This window comes from Equus quagga, chromosome 16 (assembly GCF_021613505.1).
Source record: "Equus quagga isolate Etosha38 chromosome 16, UCLA_HA_Equagga_1.0, whole genome shotgun sequence".
NCBI classification, from domain to species: Eukaryota; Metazoa; Chordata; class Mammalia; order Perissodactyla; family Equidae; genus Equus; species Equus quagga.
The window spans coordinates 39,180,987-39,197,438 of NC_060282.1; the positions used below are offsets into that span (position 1 = coordinate 39,180,987).

General features: G+C 37.5%; 1 protein-coding gene across 2 annotated transcripts in view; it reads left to right on the forward strand.

Annotated features, from left to right (window-relative positions):
• The window catches only part of STK3 (serine/threonine kinase 3), a 264,867-nt gene extending 249,190 nt beyond the window's left edge, over positions 1-15,677 (forward strand). Inside the window, exon 11 of one of the 2 annotated variants that reach the window (XM_046642576.1) lies at positions 14,323-15,677. In XM_046642576.1, coding sequence (XP_046498532.1) covers positions 14,323-14,481 — 159 coding nt within the window. In that variant the 3' untranslated portion in view covers positions 14,482-15,677. Of the gene's footprint in view, positions 1-11,705; positions 11,742-14,322 lie in introns of those variants that run through there. The other variant, XM_046642577.1, reaches the window with a different exon arrangement.
• The last annotated feature ends 775 nt before the right edge of the window (positions 15,678-16,452 follow it).

Genomic DNA, 16,452 nt, shown 5'->3' on the forward strand with positions numbered 1-16,452 from the left:
TTAAGAAATCCTCCTGTTTGGGGGGAAAATGTATTATGGCCGATAAACTGCGTATCTCTGTTTGCATAGTATAAAGTTTAAAAGTGCCAGCTCTGAAATCAGGTTGCCTTGGGTTCAAATCCTGGCAACACCTTTTAGGAGCTAAATGTCTTGGATAAGTTAAACTCTTGGTGCCTCTGAAAATTTAAACTCTGAAAAATGGTGGTATTAATAGTACTATTTTTTCTTAGGATTATTACCTGTTAAGTGAGATAACCCTTAGCATAGTGTCTGCCAGTGCTAAGCACTCAATACATGCTAGCTATTATGTGCATGAAATTTACAGCAGTATGAATCCATATATAAAAGAATATTTCATGTAGAGTAAGTGCTGCAAAGAATCACATTTTGAATAGCTAAGTACTCACGAGATCTTTTCCTTTAAGTAGCTTCACCCAGGGGATTTTAAACACATTCAGAAGAATAATTTCTCTCTTTGAATCATTATAATAGCTTACTTTTGGGGGTGCCAAGTTTACACCTAATAAGTAATTTCCCACCTACTTATAGCCCAGCAGTGTTGTTGGTGATTCCTTCCTTGACTAAAAAAAGGTTTTGAAGTATACTGAGCTTTAAAAAAAAAAAAGGGGAAAGCCGGTCTGCTCTTAAAAGGCAGAATATCTATGATGCCAAATCTGGCCACCAGAGGGTGCTGGAAAGCCAGCGACCTAGCCCTCCCTTAGAGGCTGTGATGGTGCCCCCTGTGAGAGGGGTTCAGAAGCTGCCACTAAGTCGTATCTGTAGAGCTCGGTGGCCTCATGTTTTCTCCGTTCCAAATACCGTTGATCTGATGGTGGCCCATCTCCTTACTTCTCAGGGACCAGTGATCCAGCTAGATGCCTGTTCTCATCCTTTATAAACATTTATACTCCCAGAGCCAATCAAGCTTTTCCCTTTATCCCCTGCACTTTTCCCAGAGGTCTGCCCATTCAGAAGTCACTTTGGTTACAGTTCAGTTGATTTAGGAGGGTTAACTTTATTACATCCTACTGTTTCAACTTTTGGTGCTACCGCTCAGGTATTGTATAAGTTAAGTTCTTAATAGGATTTAAGAGATTTTACAAAATAGTTACCAATTATTCAATACTTGGTCAATACTTATTCAATACTTTAACACCAGATTAAAAATCCACAATACTTTAATGCTAGGTAAAAAACCCACCACTTCTTAAGAATCAATAAGCAGTGTCGTCTTTCCTTTTATACTCAGAGCAGAAATTTCGCAGGGGGTGGAGAAATTTCCACTGCTGTCAAACTGGCAAAACTGCCAGGTAGGAAATCTGCCCTTTTTATTATAGTTGTTATAATTCAGGATGACACTCATTAAAGGCCAATGAGAAATAAAGTTTCCAGTGGTTGAAAAAGGAGATAGCTAACAAAATCTGTAACTGCATCAATATTTACAAGCCCTCTTTCCCTTCCTTTGACATCACAGTCCAACACGGCTGAATGTTCTGACTTTCAAGTGGGCTGTGAGAGTGAAGGTGGTCTCTTTCAAAGGCCTTACAGTGCATAAGGGAAAGATGAGGCAGTGAACACACCTGTGAGAGGATAACAAGGCTCAGGCCCAGGTGGGTGTCTCCCAGCTGAGGACAATTAGAAGAGATGTGTGGGTTGGTGGCCGCAGGGCCAGCGGTAGGCCTGACAGTTACAAGATCATGCACTTTGATTAAAAAAACTATAGCAGGAAGAGGTTCATTCAAATGGATGCTTCTAACTGAAAATAGGCTGGATATCGTGGGAACCCAGTAATGGGCAGTGTCGTGCAGACCAGGCTACCGTATTTGAGTCAGTTTGAAGGTAATTCCGTTGCTTGCAGTATTTTTCAAAATTACTGCATCCTTTTGATATTGCATCTGTACCTGAATCTAATAAGGTAAAGGAAATTTCACTCACACACATTGTTGTTTAAGTATGCTTTAGAGAATTCCAGCATCTGTTGGTATCAGGTACTAGTCACTAGTTCTGTTAGGTTATTTATTCAGTATTGGAAGTTACATGATATTATATGTTAATACAAAATAATTATTTCAGAATAATTATCCAGTGGATTAGCTACTCTTTGAATAACAGCATATGTCAGTCACTTGCTAACAGCATCTTTTGGAAAGTTCCTCAAGAGTACATTGAATTTAACAGCCACATAGCTTTTGTTTTTTGCTTTTTGAGAAAGATTAGCCCTGAGCTAACATCTGCCGCCAATATTCCTCTTTTTGCTCAGGAGGACTGGCCCTGAGCTAACATCCGTGCCTGTCTTCCTCTACTTTATGTGTGGGACGCCTGCGACAGCATGGCTTGACAAGCAATGCGTTAAGTCTGCACCCGGGATCTGACCCGGCGAACCCCTAGCCGCCAAAGCGGAATGTGCGAACTTAACCGCTGCGCCACTGGGCCGACCCCAGCCACATAGCTTTGTTGTTACTTTTCCACAGGAGGTAAACCAACAGTATGTCTTTTATTTAGTTGGTAATTAAAGATGCATTTTTCCTTGTATCCTTATTAAAATTGGACTTTTTAAGGCTGAGCTGAAATTTCATCCTGAAAAATAAAATGTAACGATTTGCTAGCAAAACTATTTTATGTTAATGTATATTATTCAAACCGGAGCTCACATTCTGATCCCCAAGTTTCCACTAGTGACCATAGTCTGTCTCCTGGCTTCCCAGTAGATGCAGGAGTGGGATTAGATTCTCTCTGTGAAGTCGCCTCAGTCTCAGTTCTCTGCCTCTGTTTCCATGTCCATATGAGTAGTGAGGCCACTCAGAAAGCAGGTGTTTGGCTCAAGGGAGGATCAAGCCAACAGTCTTACTGCCCTGAGAGAGGTGGCCACTTGGTCCAGCTCAGCACTGAAAAGTTCTAGGAACATTCGGAATGCACTCATTTTACAAGGTAGTATTAGAGATAAAATTTTGATGCCATGTTTTCTATTAAATTAGTTGATATCAAAAATAATTTTTAAAAATCTAATTTGGTGCCATCCTTAGATTTTTTTTAAAAAGTCTTTCTGGAACATTCATGTATATATCAGCTAAGTGTGATGTGCTAGGAAAGAGGAGACTAGGAGACCTTCTTTGTGTCCTGGTGGCCCCTGGAGAGCATAGAGAAGAACCTCTGCTCTCTCTGTAGCTCTAAAAGAAAGTCAGAAGTCGTAATGCTGATGAGGAGGCTTTCAGGCCAGAGGAGACAATACCCCACCCAAAGGGCCACTTCTCTCCAAGAGGGGTGAGCACCAGGGTAATACCAACCACCACGTCAGGAAATCCACACTCACCCCTTCTGTGCACAAATCACCAGTATTCAGCCAAACCAGGGCAAGACCAGGGAAACCACCTGCCGCTGACAAATCTTTCTGTCAGTGACATAATATTTGGTGACATCAAAAAATATTTTGGTGACAAATAAATGACACCATTCACATCAAAAGATCCCTGTCTCCTACACAGCTCCCAACACCAGGGGAGCTAGACCTTGAAAAGAGTTGGGGAGGGGAGAAGGTTCTGGATACAGACATCGTCTCTTCCCACCACAAGTCTCTTGGTCTGTCTGTACAAGCCCATACTGAGAGGAGAGACGAGATTAATATGAGAATAAAGTTTATAATTGGTCTAGATTCTTAATAACTAAAAGTGAGCAGAAATCAGTGAGATCTGCCCAAGATTCCATAAGGGATGTGTCAGGGAAATTAAGGATAGCACAGCTGAAAAAGTGTGATTGGAGAAAAATGAAACTGTAAGTTTATACAATAGTTACACGGAGATTTGACTGCCCAATGAGCTAGCTACAGCTATATTTTAAAGATTTTTTTAATGTTTATGATCTTCCATAACTATAGTCATATAGTTAATTTTAAAGAAATGAAGTATATAAAGAATGCTAATGGCTTAACTTGCTAATCCCTCATTTATGGCTTTATCATTGTTTTAAAATATTCAAACAAAGTGTTAATCAGCATCATTGAGATAAGACATCATTCAAAGCTAATGGAACTTTTTTATCTGCCCCTTAATAGATCTGGAAAGATTTAGTTACCAGTTGGTTTCAAGTTACTCAGATTTTGTTGTCCTGGGCCTAGAATTTTAGAGCCACTTACAGTATGGCAGAGCTATGCATGAATTAACTTTTTCATGATATTTTTAGCAGGCAAAACTGCATACTAGAAACTGAGAAGCATAAAAAGAATGGATGTTCAACTCCCATTGACGAATGCAACTAAAATTTCATCATTCCTTTTTTACGTGGGTGCCTCAGATTTCTCCAGGACAAGATAATTGTAGTGCTCATCAGCTTATAGCTCATCTGCTAGATCCAAGCTAAAGACAACACCAAACCAACTATGGGACAATCTGAATGGACACAGGCAAAGTCTTTATATGTCAAGGGAACATGTCTTGCTGGTTTTACCAAGCATATCTCTTTTTATTGATAAAATTATGGCATTTATCCCAAAGCACTAAGTAGAATTGTGTTTATTTTGCTGGAGAGCTGATTAAATACAAAAATGCTTAATAAACATATATGCACTTATTTCATAAGGCCAATTATAGCTAAAATACATTATTAATATAGTAAAATATTTCACTAGGTACAATCTGGGAGGAAAGGTGGGATTTTTTTTAAAGCAATCTTTCCCTGATTTTAACCTATAGACAATCTGTTAAAAACTGTTTTACGTGATAATTGGATTTTGAATGCTTTCATAGTTCTTGGGAGACCCAAGAAACAGCTCTCAAGAGGCTCCAATCCAAACCTGTGTCAGTGAATTTGATGTTGTCTTTGAGCGCCTGCATAAACACCGCTAGCTGTGTGACCTAGAGTGTGTCACTTGGTCTCTCTGAGTGTCCTCACCTAAAAAACAGGGTTGGTGATGTCTACCCCATAAGGTAATTGCTGGCATTAAATGACTTAAAGCACGGGGGCTAGGATAGTGTCTAACACATCGAGAAACCAATCATCGGCTCTTTCCCCATCTCCTCATAGATAGCTACGACATATGGTTTTCTTTTGGGAATGAAAATAAAATCTAAATGTCTTAAATTTACTGTAGATGCTCTGAGGTTAAACAACCAAACAGATGGTTCATGGCAGTTTCCAGTTATAATCCCAGAATATTTAGTCATTCAGTCAGTCAGCTGAAGACAGGGGGCTGCTCAGCTCGGAACAGAGTTACATGTAATCTTCCATCCAGATAGGTAAATAATGTCTATTTTGGGAAGAAGGCTCTGCCAGTAGATTTAATGTTAATGCAGCTTTTAAGAACATATTTTATAAGGGATTTACAATGAGGAATTCAGCTTTTTTTATATAGTGTTTAAGTATCAGAAATTGTCATTATCTTAATTATTTTTGTAAATGCATATTTTAAGTATATGTAAGGTTTTCTTTAAGCTGGCTTCATAGTTGTTTGGATTGATTTGAGAGCTCTTTTATTGTACTCTTCTTAGTGCCAGAAATTAAATCAGGAAATGCCTTAATATATTAATGTTTTAATTTTTTTTAACTTTAAGTACTACCTGTTATCCCTGTTGCTCTGTCTTATTGGCAAAAGGCCCCTTACCTCTTTATATATATCTAAACTAATCAGTGGACTTGACCAGATTTTTGCTAGTACTTTCATGCATTTCCCGCTCTCGTTGATAGTAAAATGAGTGTGACAGCCTCCATGAGCATTGTTTTGTAAAACCAAACCAGATTCTGTTCAGCACAGTAAAAATTTGAGCTAAGATGGAATATTAGGGGAAAAAGGAGTATGTGGCTCCAGGCCACAGACAACTCGAAACAGTCTGAAGCGTGCATTGGTAAATCTTACCAAATGCTATAGGCAATTTAGCATCAAAATTGCCATAGAAAATTATTGTTGTTAGCCGTTCTGTTGATAGCTCATATTGTTAGAATTGCTAGCAGATGGGGAAATAGATGAGTCAGGATACAGTATTAGCAATGCATATTTTTTTAATCACAGGCCACTAATAAGGTCTGTAGCATCTGTGAGATTTATTTAAACAGTTGCTAGGAAGAGTTTGTTTTCCCAGTAAACACAGCAAACCTTGTACAGGATTTTCTTGATTGACTATTTGACTAAATGTGTTAACATTAACATGTAAGACCATTTGCTTCATTGTGGTGGTGTCTCATTTATTTTGACAGACTGATTATACCAGCAACTCATGGATCCATAAAGTCTTGAAATGTTATCACATTTATGCATTTAAAAACTTCATAATCCTTTTCTGCTCTTTTTTGAGATTAAGCCTTTTTTAAAAATGTATCATGTAATTAGAGCTATTTTGATGAAACAAAATAATCCCTTGAACTCTTAAGACGAAATTGTTTTAGAAAGTAGTTCCTTCTTATCATTTGAATGTGATATTTTAGGTTTTTATAGTAGACTGGATATATAAACTTAAAGAAAGTTCTAATTTTACTGACAACTCTTCCTCGTCAGTAATAAGCAGCCTTTCAATATTTCTCATAGAGTACAGAAGAAATTCTAATTATTAAAAGTTTGAACTTTCAAAATTATCAATGGGTTGATTTAATCTTATTTTCCATCTTAACTTCTCACATCACTGAGTTTGTGCTGCCGTCTTATGCAAGAGCTAGTAAGTGAATTATTAATATGCATATCTTTTGCTTGGATTTTCTTTTTTTTTTTAATGGTTACTGAGAAACAGAATATTTTTGGAGATTGATCTGTAATCTTCTTACCTCCTTGATGAAAGGTGATAATCCAGGACTATCATCAACAAAATGAGCTGCTTATTCAAGCTGCCAGTCATGTACCAAACTATACCAATTTTCAAACAAAGTGTTGACTCCTGTTGAAAAGGATTTTTTACTTTTTCATTTAACTCATGAATAAGTATCCATCCACCTATCTATCTAATTATTATTGCTATAAAATTTAGGGTTTTTCTTTAAAGTATTTCCACTTGTTTCAAGCAAACTTTTTATAAGAGCTGGCCTGAAGCTTAAGGAAGAATAGCAAGTCTATCTTTTGCTGAACTTCTGCATTTTCTTCCATTTTAAAAGACTGCTCTATAAAAATGTCATATGCAGGGTTTTCTATTCACTGTGGCCTTCATAGCTGAATACTTAAAAACCTTTTTCCCTTTCAGCTTAGGTTGAAGGCCCTGGAAATTTCTCAGCAACACACCCCCTGGTTGTGGTGACTTAACATTTTGAACTCTCTGGCAGTGCTGGATTAAGAATATCAAACTTGGTATAATGAAAAAAAGCCCTGACCTATAGGTCAGGACATGTCTCTGCCATTAACCTGGAGTGTAACTTTGAGCAAGCTAGCTCTCTTTTCCTCACCTAAAATAAAGATGTTACAGTAGGTCATCTCTGAGGTTCTCGTTTGCAATAAGATTCTGTGAGGTTTAACTCATAACCCAACTTGATAGTTTATGTGTTTAATAAATGACTTAATCATATGCAATGGCTTTTAATAATCTCAGATCTCAAAATTTTTTTCTCTCAGGCCTATACGATTCAGTTTACATGGTCTCAGTTTAAACCCTTTTATGGAAGTCGATTTTATTCTTTACCCTTATTAAGGTGTCTTTCCCTCTGATATTTGTCATTTCAAATGTCCAAGAAAAGCAAAAATTCTTGTGAATGGAAAAAAATGCCTCAGGTTATGAAACAATATCATTCAGAAACTCATCTCTTTCTCTGTGACTCTGTGTTTTTGAAGAAGTTGTGGTCCTGCTTGTGTCTTTCCATTCAAGTTCTTCCTCTTACTGCATGTAGGCTCATTTACTCACTTAAGCAAATTTGTGTCCTTAATGTTTGTAAAGATGCTCAAACTACAGTATTCTTTAACTACATTAAGGCCTGAAGATTTAAGAATCATTGTTAATTGTGCAAGTTCTATTTTACCATTAAATTCAAACTAAGTTTTATTAAATGGAATTAGCCTAAAACATATAAAAGCCATTTCCAGATGAGTTACTCATTTTTGTACATTTGTTCACATAATGTCTGCGTTTTCTAAAATTCTTCTCTTCAGTGACTTGACTTTCTGACTTCTTGACAAATGTAGATCAAAGACTTGATAATCTAACTCCAGTTTACCCTGCATTTATTTTGGAATTAGTCAACTGGCATAATGCTATGGTAATATGACTGCTTTGTGTTCCGTGTATTGTAGAAAGGTGGCTTGTAAGTAGCGTCTCCTTATGAAATTTAAAAAATATGTAAATCAGGGCCAGCCCCATGGCATAGTGGTTCAGTTCAGTGTGCTCTGCTTTGGCGGCCCAGGTTTGGTTCCTGGGAGCAGACCTACACCACTCATTGGTGGCCATGCTATGGTGGCAACCCACATACAAAATAGAGGAAGATTGGCACAGATGTTAGCTCAGGGCGAATCTTCCTCAGCAAAAAAATAAATAAATAAATTCAAGTGGATTTACCTCAAACTCTGTTGATCCGTAAACATAATTCTGAAGTGATTTTCCTTCCTTTTTATAAGGATACTCAGGAAACCCAATTTTAGTGAAAGAAATTTTTGCCACAATAATATTGACATTAATTCAGGAAACTCAATTTTCCTCGAATATTATTATCCTTGTTAGCATCCCCAAAATGTTTTAATTTAGATTAGCATTTTTAAAGGGTGGTAGTGTATTGTATAATATTATAGGGTCATTTTTATCACTATGAGTCTCCATAAAATTTCATCTGGTTTGTGAATCTTTTTATTACTAAGGTATTGAGCAGTACTGTTTTCCAAGAGATTGAAAAAGCTGCTTTTGGGACCAGCCCAGTGGTGCAGCGTTTAAGTTCGCATGTTCTGCTTCGGTGGCCCGGGGTTCACCAGTTTGAATCCCGGGTGTGGACATGGCACCACTTGGCATGCCATGCTGTGGTAAGCATCCCACATATAAAGTAGAGGAAGATGGGCATGGATGTTAGCTCAGGGCCAGTCTTCCTCAGCAAAAAGAGGAGGATTGGCCCAGCAGACTCAAGAAAAACTTCTGCCTTTCCCTTAACTACCTAAAAGAATTTAGATAGAGGGCCTGACCGAGACAGAGAACTGTTACCAGAGATAACTTTTTATCTGAATGACCCATCTATATAGCAGGACAGACACCTAATTACTAAACATCTGCTCTTCTTATCATCCACTGAATTACCCTCTTCCCCTTTGAGGCCCCAAGCCCCTATCCCATTCCTTAGCTCAGAATGGCATGTAAGCCTCAACTGCCAAGCTTGCCTGTGGGGCTCCAATACATATATAATTAAATTTGTAAAAAAAAAAAAAAAAAAAAAAGGATTGGCAGCAGTTAGCTCTGGGCTAATCTTCCTCAAAAAAAAAGAAAAGAAAACTCTGCTTTTGCCATGTTTCCCTCCTCAACCCATTTTCATGCCTGTGGGAGGCTTGATAGCTACAGAAACACAGAATGCTAAATATATGTTATTAGGGCTTAATCAGAAGTGAAAACCCAGCCAGAAGTTCATGTCTATAAACCATACACACTGAATAAAAAGCGAAAAATTCTACCAGTTAACCTCACTTTTTTTTTTTTTTGTCTAGACGACACCATGATCTAGAGTTATTTAGAAACCTACCGATATTTCTGTTCTATTAACAAAATGAGAAGAGCCTCTGACCACAAATGCTAAAGTTTGGGGTTATTTTCTGTTGGATACCATAGACAGATCATAAGATCAGGGAGAAAACCCTCTCTTCCTGCATGATCTTATCCTCATCAAGGACTTCAGCTATGGCCTAAATACTGATGATTCCCTAAGTCTGTGTCTTTAGCTTGACTCTCTCTCTTGAGCTCCAAAACCCCAAATCATAATCCATATCTGATGTCTGCTCATATCTCAAACTGAACAGGACTGAAATCAATGTCACTAATTCCCCTGCCTTATTAATAGTATCAATCTTTGCCCCATCACCCAAACTTACAGCCAGAATCATCAGTCAGTCAACAGCAAAAGTCCTATCAATTCCACTTTCACGTTTCTCGAATCCCTCTCTTCTTCTCAATCTTTACTTCCATTTTCCTGGTTCAAGCCTCATCTTCTCACTAGACTGTTGCAACAACCTGCTGATGGATCTTCCTGCCTCTATTTTTCCCCTGTGGCAATCTGTTTTCTGTACCTGGTATTGGAGATATTTTTCTAAAGCTCATTTGTATATGATCATGCACTATTTATGCTCAAAATTATCTAGCATCTCTTTCTTGTCCACAGAAAGTTTGTAGCAATATGCTTAAGGCCCTTCGCGATCTGGCCTCCCCTCTCCTTCCTGCCTCATCTCCTGAACCTCTTCCCCCGTGGATCCTTCCCACATCCCAGCAGTCAGCTGACATCGCCAAAGATGGCAAGCACTTGTGTGCCTTAGACATTTCTGCTCATGCTGTTTCCCTTCTTCCTTGTCCTATTTCCCATCTTCTCAGCTTACTCATCCTTCAGTGAATGAGCTGTGCGTGGACCTGTCTTGCCAGCTAGATTTCAAGCTCTTTGTGGGATGTAGAGTGTTTTATTCATCTCTGTATCTACAGTGCTTGGTCCATAGAAAATATCAATAAATATTTTAATAAATGAGTCCTCTAAAGTTCTCTGACAGCCCACCTGAAAACAAAGCTATTATATGTAGCTTATGTAGAAGTCAGATTTCCTGTAACCTCAACTTTACAGAGCCACAAATCTGAAATCAGCTTAAAAAAAAAAATACAAACACTAGAAATAGGTGTAACAGGCTTCAGCACTAAAGCCATACATTTTTCCTAAAACAGCCTCAGGCTTTCACTAAGAACCTACTTGTTCTTATCTAGTGTAATGCCTTATAGGATTATTTAATGCTTTTCTGGTTCCCAATAGATGAACTAACTTGAAGTAGTGAGAGAAGGATATATGCCCAATCATGGCCATGAAAAGAAGCTGATAGATTTCCCTCAAATGAAGATAAAAAGCCAAAAAGAAGAGAAAAAATTAGTACATGGCACAGATTAGTACTAGATATAATGAGGATTCATCATCCAGGAAAGGTGGTTTTAGAGCCTGTGTCCCCTGCTTTAGAAGGAAGCATGTTCTGTAGAATACTGTTTGAGATTTTCTGTTCAAAATAGTTGAAACAAAATTTTATCATTTAAAGAACTAATATTTAGGCACTTCATGAATTTATTTCTGTGAAACACCTAACTCCCTAACAATGCCAGATAATGATTCTCCAACTTCTCAGACCTCTGTTTCACAAATTTTACATATTAAAAATATAAAAGTCTATTAAAGGAGGAAAATTTTCCTTCTAAGTAGCTTCTTTCCCTGAATTCAGTCCATTACTGTAATGTAATATTTATGAACTACTGGCAGTTTGCCCAGTAAGGTAGTATAAGATATTTGCAGGAATATTTTAATACAAAAATCGGTTACTTTGTATGATGTTATCTATCCTAACCTTAGCGTAACCCATTCATTTGCGTCATTTATTCTGTATTCCTCTTTATCTGCCCACCTTCATGTCCTGATATTTAGCAGTTTAGTTTAATAGTTTCTAAGTCTGTGTACAGTCTCTGAAGTTTAAATGTTTTTTGGACTATCTGGAGTAGAGACATGAAACTCATGCATAAAAATCAATTATTAAATAACATATGACTCTAGAATCAAATACTAAATTGTGTTTAAATTATGAATGTTTTATGGAAATTCAGAGATGGGAAGGATTAACATGAGCTGAAATAGAGATGAAGTGGACTTGGGTCTTATGTCGACAGCACCTAGGAATGTCTTTACAGGTAAATGCGGCTGTATGCCGTCTACACTGGCCCTTCATCTCACTATCTACCTGTTTATACAGTTCAGAAAGTTTCAAGGTTCCCTATTGGCTTGTTCTTTATCCCTACAATGATCTGAACAGTAGTGACCATATAACAGATGCGTGGTTAATAGTTAGATTAAAAATTAATGAAGTATATAATATAATACTATGCATTATATATAAATGTATATAATAGTATAGTGTAGTAAGATAGGTTCTTTTGGTGATGTTTGACTAAAAAATAACAGGGCATATTTTATATACATACCAGAATTTCTTATACCCCGAAGCAAGTGGTGTTCAACTTCAGTTGTCATCCTGGGAGCCTGTGCACTCTTTCCTGTAACTCTATCAATCCTGTATTTTTGGAACTCCTCTTTTGAACTTCCTTCCGAGTCTGTGACTCATTCTTTTCAGTGTCCTCAGTGCTGACAAATCTTTTTCGTTTGAGAATGGATTTGATTTTTGGAACCAAGAGTCACTTAGGGCAGGTATGGTGAGTAAAATGGAGGCTCAAGCTGAAAAATGCTATTTTTTGATTAAAATTGACATGTGACTATAAAGTAATGAGAGCATTTTTCTGTCTTGGCTCATAAAATAACCAAAGACAGTTCTCTTCTCAAAACAAAGATAAGCCACAAGTTTTATATTAAAACCAAGCCTGGATTACTATCATATATAATTTTCCTGCTCCAGAGTTGATCATGGCTCCCAGATGTCCAAACCCTGCTTTGCCTGCTCTTGGGTCCCACCAGCACCTAGTTCCCTGGTGTCCTTAATGCTGCCTCCTCAACATGGCAGGGCTTCGCAGGGCCCTGCTCACTGCTCTGAGACACCTTCCTTTTCAAGGACCAGCACAGTCCCTACAGGGAATCTTCTCTTCACTGAATTTATAGTGAGGCTTCTCTCTTTTTGTTGGGAATCTGTTTTAAGAAAAAATGGATGCTCAGGAAAATGTACATATCAACATGCATAATTTTGCACAAGAAGCTTATTCATGGACTTGAGTTAAGAACGTCTCACTAATCTGTGCCACATACAATCAGGCTTACTTGTATAGGGTCCAGCATCAGTCCCTACATGTTTATAGTTGCTAATCTAATGCTTCTAACTAATTTGTAAGTTTCTTAAGGCAAGGAAATAGTTTAGTAATTCTTTGCTTTCCGTATAGTATCTACCAAGATGCTGAGTATGTAATAACATTCAGTAAATCATCGTGGCTTAACAGATGTTTTTAAACCACCTCCCTGTCACCGTTGCTTTAATAGTTGGTTTCTGAAAGAGACAGAGTTTTAGATATTTTTTTAATGTTAATAAGATAAAAGCCCAAGTGTATATAACCTAATATATTTCAGGGCATCCTATAAGCCCTGAGACAACATCCCTAAAACAGCATCCCATATATAGAATGGATTTTATCCCCAATACACACATGACATGAGGCCTCTCTCTTACTGTTGCACAGAAAACCAGTAAAGGATGTGCTAGGGGTGTCCCCAGAAGCCAGCATAATCAAACGAAATCATTATAGTCAAACTATATCATTTAGTCAAATTGTATCATTATTGTCAAACTATAATGTATAGAGTGAAAATTTAGTGACACTTGATTTTCAAATTGGCCAAGCCCGTGTCAAAACTTACACAACGGGGCTGGCCCTGTGGCCGAGTGGTTAAGTTCGCGCGCTCCCCTGCAGGCGGCCCAGTGTTTCGTTGGTTCGAATCCTGGGCGCAGACATGGCACTGCTCATCAAACCACGCTGAGGCAGCGTTCCACATGCCACAACTGGAAGGACCCACAACGAGGAGTATACAGCTACGTACCGGGGTTGGGGAGAAAAAGGAAAAAATAAAATCTTTAAAAACAAAAACAAAAAACTTACACAGCACTGTTTGTATCAGGTTTGGGATATTTTTCATCGTAAATTAAAAACCCTGTTTTACCAAAATGTTTGGGATAAAATTATTCTAGATAATTTAATTTTCTGATTAACTGAGTGCTTAAAATTTAAGCATTTGGTAAAATGCAGGATAGAACAGTAAATTTAACCTGTATTCAATCTTGTCACATTCTTGGTTGATCTCTGCAAGTGTTCATGATTATCGGAGCCCTCCAGAGCTGGCGAGGATGTGAGAGATTAGAGTGAATATATCCAGAACATATCCTGAAAGTCTCTTTGTTGGCAGTGGTGGATTTGTCTTTTTGCCTTTTTCTTTAAACGGATACATGTCATCAGCTTATTTTTCTCATTTGCTCTTTGCTAAAAGCAGAATTTTTTCTTGTTTTGTTGCAAATCAGTTGAGATTCTTGCAAGATGTGGCTTCTTGGTTCTTCATGGAAGGAATTCCTGTTTTAATTGTTGAACTGTATGTCAAAGATGAAATATAGATGATGATGATGATCAAGATGTAAAGAGTTTGCTGAAATATTCAAGCTAAAGCTCATTAGACTTTAACCTATTGTAGATGACTTTAGTATATTAATAGCTTCATTTTTTTTTTAATATCCAGTTAAAAAATCTAAGTTTAGAAGAACTACAGATGCGGTTAAAAGCGCTGGATCCCATGATGGAACGAGAAATAGAAGAGCTTCGTCAAAGATACACAGCAAAACGGCAGCCCATTCTGGATGCGATGGATGCGAAGAAAAGAAGGCAACAAAACTTTTGAGTTAAATTTCTTCTCTGTTTCTATAACTATTCTGGAGACCAAGAAACCACTAAGAATTGAAGGAATTTTCTCATTTTTTTTTTAATCTCCTAAGATTTTTGCTCTCCAACTAGGCAGCAGTCAAAAACTGATGATGGTACATACCCCGGTAGGTAGAATTTACAACTGTATCTGCTGTGTTTTCATTTTTAAATGATGAAAACAACAGAAATGTGTTCTTCTCTGTATCTGTCAGCTGCATACCAGCACTAAAAGTATGTTATAAAACCAAGGCTGTATTTAGAGACCTTGAAAATCCAAAGCTATTGTTTAGTTGTACAGCACTGAAGGGCTTTATGTTACAATATTCTTTATTCTTATCTAGTAGCCTATTTATTGTATGCCCTTAGGTAAACTTATTTATTTATGCTAATTCACTTCGTTTTGTTTTTAAGGACAAGATCAGGATATCTTTGGTGAAGGTGGGGACTTCGTAATAGATGATAATGTACAGCCGAGTTAGCTTTAAGCAGGGAGCCGCGGGGTGCGCTCCTTGATGTCCAGGATAGTTCTCCAGTAGAGGCAAGGCAGTAATAGCAACAGTACCCAGACAGGCCAGGCCTTTTTTATACTGAAGCAATAATTCCATTTTTACCTTCTGAAATTTTGTTTAATGTTTCTATTTTTGATGTTTGGTACCAATAGAACTATATATATTTAGGTCAGAGCTATAATGCTTAAAACCAAAGAAATCAATGGAACCCTTGCACAAAAAAAGTGTGGTAAATATTTTAAAAGAAATAAATTCTTAAGACAAATATAACTTGTTATTATTGTTTCATGTTTCATGTGTAGGTCTGATAACTAAACTGTATCAAACTTAATAAGCTCATCAAATTGATTTCTGTGAAAATGTGCTCAATTGTCACAGGACTTTTTTGTTGATTTCATTTATTTCCTGGGAATTGGTAGACATCATGTGCCTGACGATAACAAAACAGCGAAAACATTTGCACTGAACTGTGCAAGCCTTCAGGAATGAAAAAAAAAGATTAAAACCATTAAAAAGAAATTCATTTCTAAGCTGAGTGAACCTTGGCGTGATTAATCTGGGACCAGTCATTTCCATATGGCCATCTTGACAGTGTTTGTTCTTTTGTGTTTAATTACTATGTGTAAATCATAAAGACAAATAAATTTTACTGTGCCACCCAGCACATTTCATCTCTATCTTTTGTTAAAACTCATGACCTGGCTTCTGTCTTTTCCATGCCAGGAAGGACTATTAGTCAGGACAGGCTAGATTATGTAGTGATAACAACCCTGAAACTTCAGTGGCTTAATGTAATACAAGTTATTTCTCACTCACGCTCCATGCCAGTCCCAGGTTGGCAAGGTGCCCTGCTTTTGTCATGCACACCTAAGGACCCCGCTGATGGAGCCTCCACCATCTGCCACATTTTGTAGTCACCACAGCAAGAGAAGGAACACTGACAAGTCTCACACTAGCTCCAGCCAGCAGTGACACATGTCAGGTCAGCCACAACTGGTATTCCAAACTACTCACATGGCCACTCCTAATTTCAAGGAAGCAGGGAAATGCGACTTTACCATGTGCCAGGAGGAGAGAGAAGGGAACTGCTGGTAAGTTCACTAATGACTGCCACGGAAGGGGTGGTATCTCTGGAAAGCTTCTATTCCTTTTTAAAATGGCTTTTGTGCCCCAGGTAATGCCTTGACATAACATTTGTCTCTGCTTTGCTGAGTCCTTACAAATAGTAAATTGTATAATTGGATACAAATTATAAGATTGTTAAAATAGTGGTAAATATTGAAAAATTTATAAAGGTTGTTAAAAATGAAGACTGAGTGTGCAATATATGCTTCAGCTTCATCTTCATTGGAATCTGTAGGGACAGTCAGATAAGTCAATCAACTCAAACACCCTGCCTTTTTTTTTCTTTCTTAATTGTTTTTCTTTTTGGTAACCTT